The sequence below is a fragment of the Agelaius phoeniceus genome, chromosome 16 (genome assembly GCF_051311805.1).
Source record: "Agelaius phoeniceus isolate bAgePho1 chromosome 16, bAgePho1.hap1, whole genome shotgun sequence".
Taxonomy (NCBI): Eukaryota; Metazoa; Chordata; class Aves; order Passeriformes; family Icteridae; genus Agelaius; species Agelaius phoeniceus.
In genome coordinates, this window is record NC_135280.1 from 16,037,256 (window position 1) to 16,057,280 (window position 20,025).

General features: G+C 57.0%; 1 protein-coding gene across 2 annotated transcripts in view; it reads left to right on the forward strand.

The window, feature by feature from the left end:
* The first annotated feature begins 599 nt into the window (after positions 1 to 599).
* Positions 600 to 20,025, forward strand: part of NTN3 (netrin 3) — a 32,639-nt gene continuing 13,213 nt past the window's right edge. Inside the window, exons 1-4 of one of the 2 annotated variants that reach the window (XM_077186977.1) lie at positions 600 to 733; positions 1,408 to 1,519; positions 10,328 to 11,326; positions 17,602 to 17,790. In XM_077186977.1, coding sequence (XP_077043092.1) covers positions 10,357 to 11,326; positions 17,602 to 17,790 — 1,159 coding nt within the window. In that variant the 5' untranslated portion in view covers positions 600 to 733; positions 1,408 to 1,519; positions 10,328 to 10,356. Of the gene's footprint in view, positions 734 to 1,000; positions 1,520 to 10,327; positions 11,327 to 17,601; positions 17,791 to 20,025 lie in introns of those variants that run through there. The other variant, XM_077186978.1, reaches the window with a different exon arrangement.

A 20,025-nucleotide genomic window follows, 5' to 3' on the forward strand; every position in this document is an offset into this window, starting at 1 on the left:
TGCCAGCCGGCTGGGAAGCTGCTCCTCCAACCTGCTGCCCCAGAGCAACAGGATGTGGGTAACCGGGGGTCCCCCGGGAGCAGGGTGATGGTGGGTGGGGGCTTTGAACGGAACGAGTGGGCACTGTGCTGGCACCTTGCCCTTCTCCCCACCTCCGGTGCTGCAGTCCTCACATCCATTGCAAGGGCAATTACAAGAGGACGTTCCCCAGGCCAAGCTGGCAGATGTGGGGGCCGCAGGGCTGTGAACACGGCCCCAGTGAGAGAGAGAATCCAGGTCCGAGTTTCCTGCTCTCCTCCACCGCCTTGCACAAACTGATTAAATTAGTTTCACCTTTTTCGTGGCCCGCTCGCAGGTGGTCAGGGGATAGCAGAGCAGCCCCCAGGGGCAGCCCGGAGGCAGCTGTGCTGGGTACGTAAGTGCCCCGCTTCTCTCCTTCCCTACCTAAAAATCAGAGAACGAGGGCGACCCTGGTGCAGCAGCGCGTGAAAAGCCCCTGCATCACGGGATGGAGCGGAGACTCCAGCTTTCTCCTTAAGAGGAGCTGCTTCCGCCTGGTAAATGCTTCATTTGCTTTGGGAAGCAGAGGGAGAATAATCGGCTGCCTTGGCTGCGGCACCGCTGAGCCCTCGGCGCGGTGGGCTACGGCCGGCAGCCACCCGCACTCGCCGGAGATGGACCCGCTGCGGACTGAGCGAACTCCCGCGGTGCGGCGGGGCTGGCCGGGCAGCAGGTGGGACCGCGGCCACTGGGACCCCGCGGCGGTGGCCGGAGGGAGGGCTGCCCGCCGCTGGGGCGGCACCCGGGACCCCGCGGGGAGGGCTGCCCGCCGCTGGGGCGGCCCCGCTCCCGCCCGGCTCCGGCCCTGCCCGCTGGGCTGCCGGCGGGGCGGAGGGCGGAGGCAGGGCTGGCAGCGGCGGCGGGCGGCGCACACGCACACACCTCCCTGCATGTGATTAAATGGCTCGAAATCTGCTTCTGATTTCCTCGGGGAGGTGACTTTTCCCTTCTTTTCAACCCGGGATTTATTGGAGTCTTTTTACTCCACGTCCAGGCGGCGGTCGGGGCTCAGTTTCTCCAATTCTTGCTTTTCTTTTTGTTTTTATTTTTTTTTTAAGGGGTGTTTTTCTTTTCCCCTTCCTCTCCTTTTTCGCCCACCCCTGCCGCTTCCCCCCTCCCTCCCGCAGCCGAAGCAGCCGCGGGCGGTACGGTGGAGCGGGCGGGAGCGCGGCCGGCTGCGGGCACGGCGCTGGGACCCGCCCGCACCGCCGGGAGCAGCGCTCCCGCTTTCCACTATTTCGCCTTATTTCGTCCCCCACGCACGATTCCCTGGAAATTTGTTATCATTGCTTTTCCCCCCACACACCCTTTTCTTCACTTTTTTTCCTTTCTTCGTGCTGCGGCCAGCACCGGGAAGGAGCTACCCCTGCCCGCCGTCCGCCCCGCCGCGGCCCCGGCTCCTCTCGCCGCCGCTCCAGGACCTGTCGCCCAGACCGGCCCCGCTACCTGCCTGGCCGCGGTAAGCTGCGCTCCCAACTTCCCGGCGCTCCGGGCTCCCGCTCTCCTCCCCACCGCTCCCTCCTTCGTTGCCTTTTATTCCTCCTTCTCCCCCCGCACTCACCCTCCCTTTATTTCCCTTTCCATCCTTTCACCGCCGAGAACGGGACCTCCCCGCAGCGGGGCCGCCTGCCCGCCGCCGAGCCCCGCTCTCGTCCCCGGGCAGCTCCGGCCGCCGCCGCTCCGCAGTCTGGCCCGGCCCGGCCCGGCTCGCTGCTGCCGCCGCCCCATAGAGCCGGCTCGGGTGTTCTCGGCGCTGGAGGGAGCCTCGCAGTGCCGCAGCCCCGGCCCCGCTCCGTGAGCAGCGGTGCGGGCAGCGGCGGGAGCCCCGCCAGGCCGAGCCTGCGGTGCCAGCCCCGGCTGACCGGGCACGAGGCTTGCACGTGGTCCCCTGCCCGCCGCTCCCACCGCGGGCCCTGCTCCGCCGGCACAAAGCGACCTGGGCGGGCGGCATCGCTCTTGTCACCATCCCAGGCTGGGGTCCATCGCTGCTGCCTTCCTAGCACGGCTGCCCCGAGAGACTCCCCTGCGGGATGGGTCGGCTGCCTTTGGAAACGGCTCCCGTGGGATGTGCTCTGCTCCACTGCAGTTCTGGAGCCAGAGTGGGTGAGACCCTCGCCACTCCCAGCACCTGACCTTTGAACAAACCTGGGGTGAGAGTTCTGGCCAGTGAATGTGAGAGCGAGAAGCTTCACAGGAAGGGAAGCTGGGCTGCATTTGGTGCGTTTGCTTTTGCTTTCCTCTCTTGGAGCTGCTGAAACCTCATTTCCTCAAAACGCTATCCTGCAGCTTCCCTGGCCCGCTGGAGAGTGGGTGGGTGGAAATACCTTTCTTGGGATGAGGATTAACTGGTGTGATGGGGACGTGGTGCTTGGCAGTCTGCTGTGTCACCAAGCAGGGTGGGTGAGGAAGGGCAGGAGCATGAGCTGCTCTGGCAGTGCTGGGTCCTGCTGGCTTGATGCTCATCTAGGCAGCACTTGGGCATGAATAGTTCTCTCTCAGGTAGCTCATCCCATGAACATATGGGATGGAAGCCAGGCTGAGCATCCCCACCTCCATCCATGCCATTTGTGTTGGACCAGTAGCCATGCTGACAAAAAACTGAGTGCAGACATGGATGTGCACATCCTGCATGGCTGGAAATGCCACAGAGCCTTCTTCCCCGGCCAGTTTGCTGTTGCCTGTCTCTCAGAACCAGGAGAAGCTAGAGCTCTCTGTAACACGTGGAGAGGGATATGGCTTCGGCCATGTGCTAGAAACAGCCTCCAAGGTGTTTGGATGGATGGAGGGCAACTTTTTTCTCTGTTTCTGCAATATCCCATTTACAAAACAGAGGGAGCTGCTGTGCTGCTCTGACACCTGTTTGGAGAGGGCTGATGAGGGGACAGGAGATCCAGCAGTCCAAGAGCAGGGTGGGCTGAAAGGGTCCCAACACCCTTTCCTCTTCTACCTGTGTGTGGAAGAAAGGTAGGTCCCTGCAGAGAAGAGGGCAGGTGTAATGCCAGGCTGGGAAGGAGCTGATGTGTGTCTGCAGGCTGTGGAAGAGAGAAGCCTGGCCTAGGGATGCAGCTGAGCGTAAGATGATCACCAGAAATGCAAGCTGCTAGGCATCCAGGCTGAGGAGCATTTCCACCACTCTCTGAGCACCAGAACAATGGTGTTTTCAGTCTGGGTTGGATGGAATGGGGGTCCCACCTTGACTGGCTGCTGGCAGAGGTGTGACTCTGAGAGGAAGTTTCCCCAGCCCTGAAGAAGGTGAGCATCAGTGCACGCCTTGGGGGGTGTGCTGAGATGTCTTCAGCAAGGAAGCAGCGCAGCACCTCGAGGGTGTTGAGGCAGCACCTCTGCCTCCTGTTCCCCCACCCTGGTTAGTCAGGCCCTGCCCCATAAGGAAGCAATTATTTTGTGCCCCTTCGAGCCCCTCCCTGAGCCTGCGCAGGACACTTGCGCTTGGTATGGAAACGCGACAGATTTTCCATATTCCACTTTGCCCCGTGATGTTTAAAAACGTACACGACGGCTTCTTCCTAATCCTGCAGGCTTGGCTGGCACTCAAGCAATAACAGACTGTGGGACACCAGGGGCATGAAATATTGTACCAATAGTCAGAGGGGGTAAAAAAAAAATTAGATGTCAGAGTGCAGTGTGTTTCCAGCCCGTTGTTGTGAGCCATCCTCTGCCCAATGTGAGAGATCTTTCAAGGCTGGCCAAATGTTGTCATTTCTGAATACCATTTTAAATATTCATCCAGACTATTTTCAACATCTGTGCCCGGCATGTTGTGAAAATGCAATGAGGGATGTTATGGAAACCAGATCACTTTATTCTCATATGGAGTGGAAAGGAGTGGAAGCAATGAGGACTTCTGGACTGGAACTCTGAGTTCCACTGGGAACTTGCATCGACTGGGAAACCCTCTGCACCTTGAGGGATGTTGCTGAGACCACTCAGTAGAGCCAAGCACTGTGGTAGGAATGTGCAAAGGGGTTTGAGAGGCTGCAGTGGGGTTAGAGTTGGGTAAAAAAAACTTAACTGGTCAAGATGTAGTAGAGGTTAATAAAAGGGGTAGAAAAAAATCACAGAATACCCTGAGCTGAAAGAGACCCACAAGGACTATTGAGTCCAAATGCATTCAGGCAGTGCTTGCTTGTCCTGCAAGGTCAAGGGCTTCAAATGTCTCCTTAAGCTGCTGTTGCATTGGGAACTTTAGGAGGAGATCTCCAGCTTGCACTAGCCAGGAGATGCAAGGAGCGTTGCAGCAAAATGGATCCAGGTTCGCATCATATGGGTGATACTAAGCTGAAATCTCCTCTGCCCAGAGCTGGACCATCTCTCACCAGGGGCCAGTGGTGAGCAGAGTGGGCATGGGGGACCTGGCAGGACACCTATGCTGGGCGTTGGTCCCTCCTTCCTGTGGTCAGCATGGCTTATGAGTCACTGAAACTGGTGAGCAGGGATGTGTCCGAGCGTCCTGCATTTGACAGCTCCCTGTGCATAGCTGAGTAGCCTGGGGACTGTTTGTTTTATGGTGGATTTCTTTTTTCTTTTATTTTTTGATTGTTTTCGATAACCTTGGAAATCTAGTCTCTGTTGCTGCCTTCTGTAACATCAGGCTGCAACTAATTCAAGCCAGGCCAGATCCTGACCACAGGTATGCCAGTGTAAATTTGAATGGAGTTGCTTACGTCTTGGTTTGGCCCGATGTGAATGGAGTTACTTCGGGCTGATGCCAAAGCACTGAGGTCAGAATCTGGCCCATCCTTTCCTGTGTGCAGTGTAATTTGTACGCGTCTCCTGGCACCGCCGGGGTATCGTATGGCTTGTGTAATTCTGGCTCCGAGCTGCCAAGAGTGCATTGCAATATCCATCACCTGCAGGGCCTGCTGCAGGAAGATGCTGCTGTGTAATTGCCCCCCTGAGCTGTGCGTGCAGGGGGCTGAGCCCGAGGGGCTGCGTGGAGTGGGCAGCCCTGCAGATGTGGGGCCATAAGCACTCAGAAGCTTCTGATACTTAAATATCAGGAGGGATGAGGGAGCTTGTAAAGGAAAGTGAGGCATCTCCTTTGTGCCATTAGCTGTGTCCCAAGTGGGCGCCAGTTGCTCCATTAGCGGCTGGGAAGGCGATAAGCATTCCCAGCCACACTGCATCCCTCCAGCTTCTCCCAGCGAACACTCCCTCCCTCTGGAAAGCTGAGCCGGACCAGTACCTTGGCTCCATGGAGTTTTTCCTTTCACTTTAAATACTTCTCAGTTCTGTTTTTATATCCCAGAAACACATGGAATGATTTATCCATGGCCGGAGCAGAGTTTGGGCCTGATTCTGTTTGTTGGCTGGAGGAATTAAGCTTTTCCAAGCTGGCATTGGCATGGTGGGAGAGGGACTGGGTATCCAGGGACCCTGGCAGTCCCCCAGGATGGATCTTGTTCATGGGCTGGGGCAGAACTGCACAGGGTGGCTCCCACAGCACATGTGGCAAGGGGGTGCAGATGCCCTCGTTACAAAGAGCCTGTAACAAGGTGGAAATGTGCAGGTTGTAGCAGCAGATACACCCTGGTTAAGGGACATGCTCTGGTCATTTGTGCCTGGTTTCAGTTTCTCTGAGCACATAATTTCTCTTCTACTTTGGGTCCTGTCCCATCCTCCCAGTGGCTTCCTTCACAGAGGACATCTGAGATGCTGGTGGGCTTTACTGGGGATGACACAGCTCAGGAACCAGGAGTCCTCCTGGATCAGTCTTAGTAATTGGACCCCCTCAAGTACTCAGATCCTTTGGTCCTTGCCCAGGAATCTCTGCCTCCTGATCCTGGATTTTGCTCTGTGTGTTTTGCCTCATACGTGTGGGTGGCTCTATCCCTGCCCCACGCTGCACCCAGGACCTTATCTCTGTGCACAGGCCGATGCCGCACCTCATGGGGACCAGTCATTCCCATCTCAACCAGTTCCAAGTGAGGCCATGTCTTTACCCCACGCACTGTGCTGTCCTGACCTGGAGGAGAAACGCAGGGGGCTGCAGCATGGCAGCAGCATCGATGCAGGGGCATCAACATGGGGAGCAGCACAGGACCCTGGCAGGAGTGCAGCACCACTCCCCTGTCATTCCTTGGGGTTCTCCCATCCCTTTCCAGAGCAGTGCTGGCTGCTCAGCTTTAGCCATCACCTGCCCTCTAAGCCCACATTCTTCCGACAGCAGAGCAGCACTCGTGCCCTCCCCTCCACCTTAATTAGAGAAGGCTGTCCTGTGCTGCAAAGGTCCTGGGATCAAATCTGGTTAACCTGCTTCCCTCCCTGCCCTGTGTTGTTCTACCTAATCCTGCAATTACTTCAGCAAAGTTGCTGTGGCCCCGGTCTGCCAGGTGGTGATCCTGGGCCTGCTGTAGGCAACAGCATCCACATTGTGGGAAATTTGCTCTCCTTGCCCTGCCTCACTTGCTACACGTGCCTCATCCATCTGTTTTGGGGACTAAGCACCTACCCCATGGCTCAGCATCAGGAGACCTGGAGCTCTAGGCATACATCTGCACCCAGCATCACCCTCGGTGGCACTGCCTTCTGCAAAGATGATGGAAAAGAAGCCCACGGTGGCCTGAAGCAGTGTCCTGACAAGTCTCCCACAAGGCAAACACTGCAGGGAAACACTGCTGATCGCTCTGGGAAGCGTGTGGTTGTAGAGAGAAGGGGTGTGGAGGTGTTGGATGTGGAAGCTAATTTTTTTTAAAAGCACTTCTGAAGAGCTCCGGCAGCATGACTTCCTTCCAAGCCGCACGGCTGTTAGCATTCCCGGGGTGGAGGAGTGAGGAAATCGCCCACCTCAAAAATGCAGCCGCTTCTGGGGAGGAGCTGGAGGACAGCCGCTTCCTCGGGAAGGGTGAGCCCGCCCGCCGCATTCCCCCAGGCCATGGCTGCTGCTGGTGGCAGGGAGCTGGCAGCCACCCGAGAGCCTCACTGGGGACACCTTCGGGATGCTGTCCCTGGGAAAGGGGCTCCATTGCTCATGTCCCTCCTCATGCCGGTTCCAGGAACATGCTGGGCTGGATTTGGCACCCAGGGGTCATCCCAATTCTTTCTGCTTAGTCAGCAGTGTCTCCATTTGGTCTGAACCAGGGGCAGCAAAAATGGGAAGTAGAAGGGGGGGGCGTGGTGCAGATGGGGACCAGGGAGAGAAATACCCACTCCCAGGCCTCTCTGGCAGCTTGCCGGCAGTCCCAGGGTCATGTTGAATATGCATGAAAGGGAGCAGATTGCAGCTTGCCCTCCTCTCCAATACGGAGGTGAGGCCCACGGAGACCACTGGCCCCAGCTCTCTTTCAGTGGGATAATGGGGTGAGCTGAGCGCGGAGCGTGCGTGCCTGTGTGTGGTCCTGCAGATGATAATGATTTCCACTCCTGCCCTGCCTCCGCAGCGCTGATGTGCTGCTGAGCGACTGCTGGCTCCCCCATGGCTGCTCCCCGGCAGCAGAGCCACCAAAACTTTGACACTGAACCTCAGGGACTTGTGCTTTGGTAAGACTGGCAGGAGGGACAAAGCTCCCCACTGGGACAGGGAGGATGAGCAAGAGATGCTCATACCCCTGTGCATGCCTAAACCAGAAGTAACCTAGTCCTGGGTCCTAGACCTGCTGCTCCAGTGCTCATAACAACTTCACCTGTGGCCTCTCCCCTGGCTACCAGAGATGCTGCTGCTGTCACTTTCCCCTGGGCAAGGGTTTCCCCACACCTTTGTGTCTCACCAGAGAGGAAATTAAAAGACCTTTGCTTGAGCATGTCCTTACTCCTGTCACCTTGCTGCCACATAGCAGAGAGGAGGTAGAGGAGACTCTTTGTTGGCAGGGTTTAGATGCCTTGTTCCATACATCCTGATTCTCCCTGGAGTGGATGGATGCAGCTGCTGAGGACCGACCCCTGGGGATTTCTCCTCTCTTCTCCTGGTGCAGAGGTTTTCCCACAGGGTTGTGTCCCTGCTAGTGCTGCCCTGTGGGTGGTGGGATGGGAGGTGATGGCTGCATCACCTGACTGTGTGCCCTCTGTGGGACATGCAGTTGAAGGGGGCAGTGAGGGGGAGAGGGCTGGCAGGGCTGAAGGTGCTGTGCTGGCTTCTGCAGATACGTGCATGGCCAGGTCATGCCAGGCCTTGAGGGGGTCCATCAGCAGCCCCTTTACTGGGTGAGAATTCAGGGGCTGGGCTCTACCAAGGGGCTGGCAGGGCCTTGTGCCCACTGTGCTCTGCTCAGCACCAGGCAGGAGCTGGGCATCATCCTGTCAGGATTGTGTTGGGGGTTTCACCAGCTGCAGCCTTTTCTCAACAAGCAGATGCAGGGGTCTGGCTGCAGCCATATCTTCATCTCCTGCCCAGGAGGCAGCTGCCTGCAGTGGGGCCAGAAGTCCCAACAGGGCCCTGTAGCTGCCTGCAATGGGGGAATGCTCCTAACTGCCTGGTGCTCATGGCATGGCACCTCCTCTGCTGTGGTGACTGCTACATCCCTGCAGTCTCTAATCTTGCAGCCACACTCCTCAAGCTGTGAGTTCTCAATGCTCTGGGTACTCCAGGGACAGTATCCTTTGTCTTACTGGCAGCCAAGTCACCAAGCCATGGGCTGGCATGTCCCCAAAAACATGTCCTCTGCAGCATTGTAGTAAAGCTGGAACTGTGCTGCTGAGGTGATGCAGGGACCACCAAGGGAGCTGCCAATTTTTCACATCTCTTTTTCCATCAGCAGAGGATTAAGCAATGAGGAAACAGCACGGAAGTGGCAGGGGCAGGTTTTGTCTTGGGGAAGATATCCCAGGATGGGCTGAGATCCCTGTCCCCATTGCTCCCTTGGTAGGCACAGGCAGCGGCTACTGGGCTGACCGTGGCTGGGGAGGGAGGAACTTCCTCTCATTAGTGGTTTGGCAGCCTGGAGAGGCTGTTTTCTTCCACAGTCATGGCTCCTTTTTCTTTGCAAAATGGAATAACAAACCAAAAAAAGGTCCTGCATCATTGAAATGGGCTCTTCCTTGGAGCCTCCTTTGGCCAGAGTGGGCAACTGGACAGGCAGGAGTGGCACTGGGGCTGTAGGTGGAGGCTGGAGCTGGGGATACTGAGCTAGGTCATGCAGAGCTGTGTTCCCCAGAGAGAACCACAAGTCATCCTGTAAAGATTTACTAGTGGGAGAGGGGATGATCGAGGGACCCCCTCCTCCTGCCTGGTCATGGCACTGGGCTGGTTGAGGCTGGAGGACTTGGCTTTGGCACAGCACAACCCATGGCATGGCAGGGCTGATGCCACCCCCCCATCCAGGAGGCTCAGGGGTCTGCCATGGCAAGAACAGGACATGGCCAATCTGCATTGTGTGGAAGGTCCTTCATGCATTCAGAGCCAGCAGGAGGGAATGTGACCTCCAGAGCTCTTCTAGTCTTCAAGCCAATAACTCAGGAGATAGGCCACATCCCCTGGGAGCCACTAAGCTCCCTGTCCCTGTGCTGCAGCTGCTGAGAGAGGAGCCCAGCTAGGTTCTGCATTTGGTCCTGGCCTTTCTCCGAGTCAACAAACATACCAGACCCAGACCTGGGTTTCTTGGGGGTGAGGCCAGAATTACTTCCTTTGCTGCTGGGTAATGTGGCAGAGGAATATGGAGAAGATCCAGCCCCTGGCTTGGAGAAGCCACTGTGCCCATAGCCAGCAAAGAAAGTAGTAGTGTGTTCAGGAGCTCCAGGTCTTCATCCCAATGAGCTCCTGCCTCTTGCACAATGCGCCTTCAAAGTGTTTTTGCTGCTGTCTGTTTCTCCTGCTCTGTCTGGAGCTATTTTGTGCCACAGGTGGCTAACTTGGGATTTGCAGCTCCTGTTGGATCTGAAAGATCTCCCCTAACTCTTCCCCATCACCAGCCCTTGTCAGCCATGCAGTAACAGAGTCTCTGAACTGTGTGACACCCAGGGCTGCTGGCAGACAGGAACATTCCTGTCACCACAGGACAGTTTCTAAGAGGCCAGGGAAGGGCTGTACCCCAATTTCAACCCTTTGCACCCAAAGCTCAGGCCCTTTTCCCATTTCCATGGTATTTCAGTCCTGCTGATGAACAGTGAGGGATTGGTGTGGATAAGGCAACATGAAGTAATTGTCTTCCTGCCCTGCTCCCAGGATACTGCATCAGTGGATACAGGGTAGGAAGATGGGTACAAGTGACAGACCAGACATGGGGGAGTTTTCCATCCCTTACCAGCCCTCCCAATACAGGTGGTGCTGTGGCCATGACACTGCTGGTACCACACGCTCTTGTTCCTCTTCCTTCAGGGAGGAGCCACTTCCCTCTCCCCAGAAGGATGGAGGTCCTGCAGCTCCTGCGCCTGCTCCTCACCACTGCCATGTTGGGCCTGTCCCAGACAGTGAACCCCTTCGTGGCCCAGCAGACCCTCCCAGACCCTTGCTATGATGAGAGCGGCGCTCCTCGACGCTGCATCCCTGAATTTGTCAACGCTGCCTTTGGGAAGGAGGTTCAAGCTTCCAGCACATGCGGGAGGCCCCCGACACGGCACTGCAACGCCTCGGACCCGCGCCGAGCCCACCCGCCCGCCTACCTGACTGACCTCAACACCGCCTCCAACATGACCTGCTGGCGCTCGGAAACCCTTCACCACTCACCCCAGAACGTCACCCTCACCCTCTCCCTTGGCAAGAAGTTTGAGGTGGTGTATGTCAGCCTCCAGTTCTGCTCACCCCGGCCTGAGTCCACCGCCATCCTCAAGTCCATGGACTACGGCAAGACCTGGGTGCCCTACCAGTACTACTCCTCCCAGTGCCGTAAGATCTACGGCAAGCCCAGCAAAGCCACGGTCACCAAGCAGAACGAGCAGGAGGCCCTGTGCACCGATGGCCTCACCGACCTCTACCCGCTCACCGGGGGGCTCATTGCCTTCAGCACCCTCGACGGGCGACCCTCAGCCCAGGACTTTGACAGCAGCCCCGTGCTCCAGGACTGGGTGACGGCCACCGACATCCGCGTGGTCTTCAGCCGCCCGCATCTCTTCCGTGACCTGGGCAGCAGCCGGGACGCCGGCGAGGAGGAGGGGGCCACGGGCTCCACGCCCTACTACTATGCGGTGGGGGAGCTGCAGGTCGGCGGGCGCTGCAAGTGCAACGGGCACGCAGCACGCTGCGTGAAGGACAAGGAGCAGAAGCTGGTGTGCGACTGCAAGCACAACACAGAGGGACCCGAGTGCGACCGCTGCAAGCCTTTCCACTACGACCGGCCCTGGCAGCGCGCTAGTGCCCGTGAGGCCAACGAGTGTCTGGGTAAGGCATTTTAAATGTTTTTGTTTTCTGGGGCTGAAATGCTAAAACAGGTCATCAGGGTAGGAAGTGATAGGTTCTGAGCCAAATCAATGGAGTGTGCTTGTCCAGAGATGCTGGGGAGCATCCCCTGTGCTGGAAGATGGGGAAAGGCTCAGCCATCTATCTTGTCTCTGCTGCAGTTGTCCTGTAAGAGATGCAGTGATTCCACTATGAGTCAAAGCACCAAAACCCTCCCAAAAATCACTGGTGTCTTCCAGCCAGTCAGCAGACCTCAGTGTGGGATGCCCCTCTGGGATTTTTTCCCTTGGGCAGCAAACTAGCTGTCCATGGGCTGGAGGGGCAATCACAGCAGTTCCCTGTGAGATGTGCTTGAGGACAGGGAGCAGGAAGAAAAGCCTGGCAGAGGTTGAGGTTCCCAGTTTGAAATTTCATCCTTCATGTTCAGTCTGTGTGGTGGTTCTAGCTTGTCTGTCCTTGCAAAGGTTTGCCTAAGTTAAAAATACTGTCATAAAATGAAACATTTCCAAAACATCAAACGGGTATTAGTTGGGTCTCCTGCTCATGAATCTTTATGGGATTTTGGTGGAGAATTTTGCTTTTTTTCCTGCTTTGGGATGGAGCTGGGGAATGCCAGAGCCCTGTGAATGTCTGGGAGAGGGAGGAACAGCCTTTTGCTCCTCCTGGACAGGAGCCCAGGTCTCAGGGGGTGGCGGGAAGATGGAGACAAGGGAGAGCTGTACCATTAATCAGCCTCTGAAAGGCTCAGTGGATGTGCCAGAGGTCAGAAGGACTTGTTAGTATTTGTGATCGATGTCTTGTTGAGAACCCAGCTGTCCGCTTCAATATACACATGTTACAGCAGATTTCTTCTAAGAATGGCTAAAAAGGCAGTGGATTCAAAGCAAGTGCTGGAGCTGATGCTTTAAGCCACCTCATGCCCTGTGGGAATGTGTCAGCCCTTGTGTTTTTCCACTTGTTTCAGAAAGATGAGTTTTGGAGCTCAGAAAAAACCCTTCACTTGGCACCCTGCCAGGGTTGCTGCAGGTCAGGCAGGGGAGGTCTTCAGCAGGTGTGTGAGCCCGTGGAAAACCCCCAGGACACAAGGAGGACCTCACCCCACTGGCTGCTCCGTTGTGCCCCCCACTCTGCAGCTGCCTCACTGCCACATCCTCCAGTAAAGCAGCACGATAGCTGCGGAGGTGGCTCTGCTGGCACAAAAGGGGTTAAACCAGAAGAGGCTCATTTTTGAGTAGCATCTGCAGGTTTTCTGTCCATCTCATCCAGGGCGGGGTGAGGGTCCCTTGCTCTGAGCATCCAGCCCCCAGCTGCGTCACCCTTTTGGCAGATGAAGCTGAAAAGATAAACGAGAGAGGGAAGAGGAGGCGGGGCCGCAGCGCCATCCCTTCAACCCCCCCGACAGCCCCGCACACAAAGACCCTTCCCCGAGCCGCGTGTGAAAGTAGTTTTTTCCTGTTGATTCGCTCCCCTTCTTTCTCCTTTCCCTCTCTCGGGCTTTGTGCCCTCTCTGAAGGGACCTGAAAGAGCTTCTCCATCACCCGCCTTCGAAGGGCTTAGCGGCTGAAAGCTGGATTAGCTTCCCGAGCCTTCCCCTCTGTGCCTTTCAACAATGACATCTCCCCAGCCAGCACGAACAGACGCAGCAATTAGCACCAATTAAAAGGAGAGGCTGCCCGGGAAGTTCCCTTTGCTCAGCCTGGGGGCTGTGGGGTTTCGGACTCTGTCCTGTGGTCAGACAGCGCTGATGCTGGCTCGGGTGGTGGATGTCAGACGTGGCTGGGGAGGGGGGAGGAAGAGGGGGAGAGTGGGTGGACGCAGGGGCTTGGCAGCTCAGTGACAGCCCAGGGGCAGGGTGGGCGATCGCAGCGCCCTGAACGGGGATGAGAATGGATCCATGGGGCTGGTACAGCTTCAGGTCACGTTAGGATCTGTCAGCTCTTGGCTCTGTGCTCCTCAGCACTCTGCATGGGGGTGTTTCTCAGTCCAGTGCATGGGAATCTCTGCCTGCTCCAGCACGGGGCCAAACTGATGTCCTACAGCATGGCACGATGCTGGGACATGCGTCCATTCAGCTGGAGGTGAGGACAAACATTTGTTGTTTCAGTAGAATTTGTGCCTCTGGGAAACGCGCAGGCGACACAGGCAAGAACTGCCTGAGGTCAGGGCACGGGCACAGGGCACAGCCCCAGCACGGCGGCCGTGGGGTAGCTGTGGGTTCGTGGGGACATCGCTGTGCTGCAGTGTTGAGGGGGTCAGCATGAGTTTGGCAAGCAGGGAGGTTGGGGGCTGTCGCAGCCAGGACAGTGACAGTGGATTTGCCAAGCTGCTGGCTTGGCAAGAGGGCACCGTGCCAGCTTTGTGCCGCAGAACGCACGGCCCCTGCCTGGTGGCTGGAGATCATCGGCCCGCAGGCACGGGAGGCTCTCCTGACACAGCCCAGGGGTTGCATGTCCCGCAAGGACCTTGCCCTGCCAGTACTGGGATGCTCTGTGTGTCCAGGGCAGGGAAGAGGGACGTGTCCCCACCAATGTATCCCCCAGCTTTTAGCCTGGGAGAGGCTGTGTAAAGGATAATCCCGGCAGAGGGGCTAGCAGGAGCAGGATTACCAGAATCCTGGGGACCCCCCATCTTTATCTTTGCAGACTCACGCCTCCACTGCTGCCGGTTTCAGCCTGCGCCCAGGAGTTGCTGGGGGCAGCCCGGCCCCCAAACACCCGGCCCGGGGAAGGAGGGGAAGCGGATTAGCACGAGGCAGTCACTGGAAGTAATTGATGCACTCGCTGGTGATGCGGGAGCCCTTGTTCCCTTTGTGGCCGCCGCGGCAGGAGCACTCTCCGGAGCACCAGGATAATGCCCGGGGCTCGCTTTGATCCGGGGCCTCGGCGGGGAAGGGGTGGCGCTCTCCTGGGAAAACCTCGCAGGCTGCTCGCGGGGGGACGTGGTGTTCCACCCGGGATGTCGGTGCCTGAAAACACCAATCGCGGGAGCGGTGGTGGATTTGGAGGATCACATGTAATTCCCTTGTGCCCTGTGCCCCTTCCTGTACATTTTCCCTCCCATTGGGAGTTCCCCTGACAGGGTTCTCTGCACCTGCTCCCCAGTAGACGTGCTGGAAACGAGTGAGTTCCCAGCAAGCAGCACCAGCCACGCTCCTTTCCTGGGGATCGCAGGGGGAGGGCGATTGGCTTTGGGAGGTGGGCAAGTGGACAGCATGGCCCTGCCATCCCTGTCTGGACACCCACCCCCGTCCGAGTCACAGCAGATCTGGATCTGGAGTGCAGGGAAGGCAGCCAGCCCGGCAGAGGCGATTTACACTTGTCTGACCATCCTGACTCCTGCTTCTCCCGGGATGGGGCTGCAGTGCCTCGGCCTTGTCCCACGCAGCCCCGTGGGGGCTTCTCCTGCTTCTGCTGCTGCTTCCTGGCAGGAGTGGAGTGAGCCCTTCTCCCCTAACACCTTCCCCAGGACGGAGGGACAGTGTGGATGAGAGGAAAGGGGCTGTTCTGGTCTCGGCTGCCATGGAACCGAGAGGTGCAGCCTCATCCTGCCCTGTGTCCCAGCCAGGCTCTCCTCCAGCCAAAGCAGGGGCGTAGCTCAAATCCGCTGCGGGTTGGCAGCAGCAGCGGGTCTAGGGTTTCGCTGATCCGGTTGCCTTCCCTAATTATTCCCAGGGAACTTGTAGGGGCGGTGAGCCTTGCTCCTGCCCTGCGGGCTCCACCGCCTGCCCCACGTGTGCCTCGGTGCATGGTGCTGCCTGTCCCCTGCCAGGGTCTCTGTCCCAAAGCCCCTCATGCTGTCATTCTAGGACCCTGGAGGAGGAGGAGAGGTTTTAGGGTGGCCAGGGCCTGGGAAGGGGTTCAAACATCATCAAAAGGGAGACAAAAGATTGCTCCATTGCAAGGTGTCAACGTTTAATTAGTCTATTATTGCAAATTATTAGATCTTGTGATTGTTTAATTGATCATATGATTGTTTAATTGGGCATACTGTACAAGGGCGGAAGCGAGCTACCAGGTAATTAGCCCCAAACTGTGCAATTAAATTCTTATTAATACCCCAAACAGCAGGGAACATTCAAGCCTTTAATTAGTGATTAACGGGAGACAGACAGAGCTTACAACTGCCTCAGTACTGAGGAACAGTGAGAGTATTTAGCTGGGTAAGGGGGGACCTGTCTGCCCCGATTAGCTCTGGATGGCTGCGCCAGGGCGTGAGGGGATTGCCATACGTGCTGATGTGACCCTGTCCCTGAGTGGGGACAGCCACCCAACCCGGGGTGGCCAAGCCCAGCAGGTTCCCCTGTTGGCTCTGGAATCCCGGCTTGGCAGCTGCCGACACCAGCCCAGAGTGGGCAGCACCACTTCCTGAAGGAGAGGGAATAATGCTGGGCTACTAGGGGAGGCTTCTTCCCCAAACCCAGCTCCTGGGATGATCAGAGGGTCTGCAGCATGTTCTGAGGGAAATGTTCTGGGGTATATCAGGATATGCCAGGGTCAATGATGCCAGGAGAAGGCCCCACCAGTTACTCTGTCACCAATTAAACTGGAGGCAGAGAGAGACCTGCACCGAGGGCAGCAAATCATTTACCCAAGAGTTCTCCTCCACTGCCCATCACCTCCCCTCTGGGCTGCCAGCCTTTCTCCTTCCCCAGAGGATGCTGGGGGCATTCCAAGAGGGACCCAGAACTGCCTTTTGGGATGACCCCACTTGCCTTTCAGTGCTGCAAGGGGAAAACAAGGCTCGTCTCCTCCCAAAAACTGCTCCTTTGCCACAGTTCTGTAGCAAAAACCACCTTGTCTTGTCCCTGTCCCATTATCTGGAGCCTGCAAGGGCACCCTGGCTATCAGGGTACTTCACTGTGTCTCTTCCAGCCCTGGCAAAGCCTGTTTGAATGTCAACATCCCCACTTCAACAGCGTCCTATGCAACCTGGGGCCTTGGGCAGTATTTGCTGCTTTCCCTCCACACACCACAACCCAGAATTTGCCTTGAAAATCCCTATTTTCCACTGTCACCAGGGAAAAAGAAAATAGCTCAAAGGAACAAGCACTGCAGCTACACTGGGTGTTATTTTGATGCCTGCCATGTGATTTCTCACTAATCTCATAACTCAGGGGAGCTCTGGGGGCAGCCGAGGTTTGAGTGTGCTGGCACTAACCTTCTGCTCAACTCAAGCCTCCAGAAACCTCTTTTTTATGGCTGGGGCTTGCTCTTTCTCCCTGCAGCGTGCCCGTGGCCAGAGAGCCAGGGCAGGCCAGGCGCTGTTTGATCTGTGCGGGTGAAGCTCCGCTGGCTGCAGGGAGGCAACTTCACACAGGCCAGGCCAGGCAGTTAAATCTGGGCCGACACGTTAATGAATTTCACAGTACGCCTGGAAAAGCTCTCACCCAACCTCAATTTACCAGCACAGGGAGGGGGCCGGGGCTGGGGGAGCAGGGCGCCACGTTTTGCCAAAGGAAATCTTGTTCCCATTATCTTTTTGCAAGAGTGTTAAGTTGGAATAGGCAGTGCTTTGCCTTTTTATCTCACACACATGGAACTGGCCGGGAGGGCTGTGTGCTTCCCGGGGCTAATTTCTGCATGCACATGTAAGAGTGTGCAGATGTTTCTGTGCACATCTGTGTGTGCCTGCCTGTGGGCACGTGTACATCTTTGGGGGCTTTTGGCGCATGTCTGCGTGCACATGTGTTTGTGGGTATATTTGTGTGCACATGTGCTCGTGCATGTTTGTGCATGCACACACAGGGATGTGAGTACACAGGGGCTGCTGTGGGGGTTTCTCTGTGTGTGTGGCTCATGCACACAAGATAGAGCCATAAATATAAAGAGTTGGGGGCTCGGTTGCAGGGGAGGGCTGTCACACAGCCTGGCATGAGGTGGGTGGTCCTGCTGGAAGGCCGGGTGGGCTCTGTCACCAGAGTAGCTGCCAGGGAAGGGGCAGAGGGGACCATGGGGCTGCAAGTGCTCAGATGGCACTACCAAACCTCCTAGCTGCAGCCCTCCATCCCACACTTGCTTCCCTTCAGATGAGTGGTGCCAGTTCCTACACGTGTCCTTCCTCCTCTGCTCTGACCTCATGGCACCGGCCCCACAGGGTGGTGGGTGCTGCACATCTGGATGGCACGCTGGGACAAGCTGTGCTGTGCTGTACTGTGTCCATCCCAGTGCCAGCACAACCCCCCCTGCAGTGGGGGACACCAGGGCAGCTCTAGCCCACCCAGAAGGTCCTGAATCTCACCATCTCCCCTTCCCTCACAGCCTGCAACTGCAACCTGCACGCGCGGCGCTGCCGCTTCAACATGGAGCTGTTCAAGCTGTCGGGGCGCAAGAGCGGCGGCGTGTGCCTCAACTGCCGGCACAACACGGCGGGCAGGCACTGCCACTACTGCAAGGAGGGCTTCTACCGCGACCTCAGCAAGGCCATCACCGACCGCAAAGCCTGCAAGGGTAAGCTGGGGGCTCCCTGGGGGCACGTGAGTGACAGGATCTCTCTCGGTCTCCTTGCTCTCCCTTCCCATCCTTGGGGTCTCCTTCTGCTCACTTTGGCAGCTGCAGGTCAGCTCCAGCCACCACCGCTCTGATCTCCTCTACCACCCCAAGGGCACCAGGCAGGGACAGCGCTTTGAACTCAGCATCAACTCGAGCTGGAGGAGGATCACTGGAAGGGAGAGAGCAGGTTGCCAGGAGCCTGGGAGGGTTCTGGTGTGTTTGCAGTTACTATCTCGATTGGTCAGTGTTTGGAGAGATGCTGGGGAGGTGCTGAAGCAGACATGACTAAATGTGCTGGAAACCTGTCTCTGATATGGATGTTGTCTGGGATATAGACATTCTTGGAGCATGGGTTCCCTGCTCTGGAGGGCTGGGGATGCTGGTGAAACTCACATCTCCCAGGTGGGCCATGGGGCTGGACCCCACGTTGTGTTTTTCAGCTGTGGGATGGCTCTTGGGATCTGTTTTTGGGGAGATGCCGAGCACCGTGGCTCCTGGTAACTGGCCTTGAGCTGGCCAGGAGCCACACTGGCTCCAAGCCATCAAACTGCAGCTTGACCTCTCAAGGTCCCTAGCCTGTGCCAAACATCATGAGACCTGTACCTCTCCTCTCCCTCCTCTTAACTCCTGGCCAAGCCTGTCTGGTTCCGCTTCCCTCTCCCTGCTCAGCCTGTCTATGGAGCCTTTTCAAAACAATAGTTTCACCAAAGAATTTGAGATAAGAAATCACCCTTCCTGTCCCTAAGGACTGTTGAGATCCAGACTTGAACATCAGATGGGCAGGAAGTCAGCCATGGCTGTTCAGAAGCTGAGAATTCATCCCTGATCCCTGTTTTTCTGTCTTTGATTGTGAGTACCTCCTGGAAGGAAGGACAGTGTCCCTCTCAGATCTCTCTCCAATGCATTCTGCGCCATGTGGGCACCAGGCCCCTTCCCTTCTGCAAGAACTCAATGCTCCTGTGTTCATGTAGGGCCTTCAGGAATTCCTGGTGCTGGTTTTGGACCACTAACATTGTGGGCATGGACCCGAATTGAAGGATTTGACTTTTGGGGCTCCCCTGTCAGGTGCATTAGTGCTGTTGGAGGTCTGGCTCATTCAGGCTGGAATATAATAAAGGAAAGCTCTCCATTGCCTGGTGTGTGCCAGTGCCTCTTATCCTTGCTACTGCCAGGAATGCTTGAGAGGATGGAGTGAAGGGAGAAACTTCCCATGTTCGTGGAGTGTCACAGCGGGAGCAGGGCTGAGAGGGCACTGGCAGGAGGAGCCCTACCTGCAGCCAGCTCATTAGCAAACTGAGCTAATCATTTTCAACAACCCAAGCAGCTGACTTGACACGTCCCCCTCACAGCCCGTGTTCCCAGGGACCACAAGCTGTTCCACACCATGGCCTTGGCCAAGCCATGCCACAGCTATGGCTGTGGGCATGGCAGCCCCTGGCACCACACCACTGATGAAAATTGTGTCAGGTGTCAGCCAGGTCCCAAGCTGTGTCAGGGGCCAGCATCCTCAGGGTGACACAGGGGAGACACTGGGAGAGAGGAAGAGGAGGAAGCAGGACAAGGCATGCATCCTGATGGTCTATGGCACAGCATCCCAGATTGTGTCCCATTCCCGGGGGGGGTGTCCTGGCTCTGCTGAGGCCAGGGTTGGATGGCAGCAGCCCCCAGCTCCTGCTGCAGCACCACCAAACTGGGGCAGCTGCAGCAAAATTCTCTTTTCCATGAGGATTCTGTCAAGTGCTGAGGGCTGGCAGGCAGCCCCGGCTCTTCCCCAACACTTGAGAGGCACCAGGGTGGCTGTGCTGCCTCCACCTCACCCTTCATCTCCTGAGGCAGCACCTCACCTCCCAGCCCTCCCCAAGGAACAGTTTCTGCTTTTCTTTGGGTTAGGGAGGTTTAAGTTGGAGATCAGGAAAGGTTCTTCCTCCAGAGGGTGCTGGGCACTGCCCAGGCTCCCCAGGGAATGGGCACAGCCCCGGGGCTGCCAGAGCTCCAGGAGCCTTTGGACAGCACTGCCAGGGATGCCCAGGGTGGGGTTGTTGGGGTGTCCTGGGCAGGGACAGGAGTTGGATTCAATGATCATATTTGGTCCTTTCTAGCTTGGGATATTCTGTAATTCTCTGACCAGCTCCTTCTATTTTTGCTCCAAAACTGATACAATACCAAGCAAAGTGGACGCCCTGCAGGCATTCA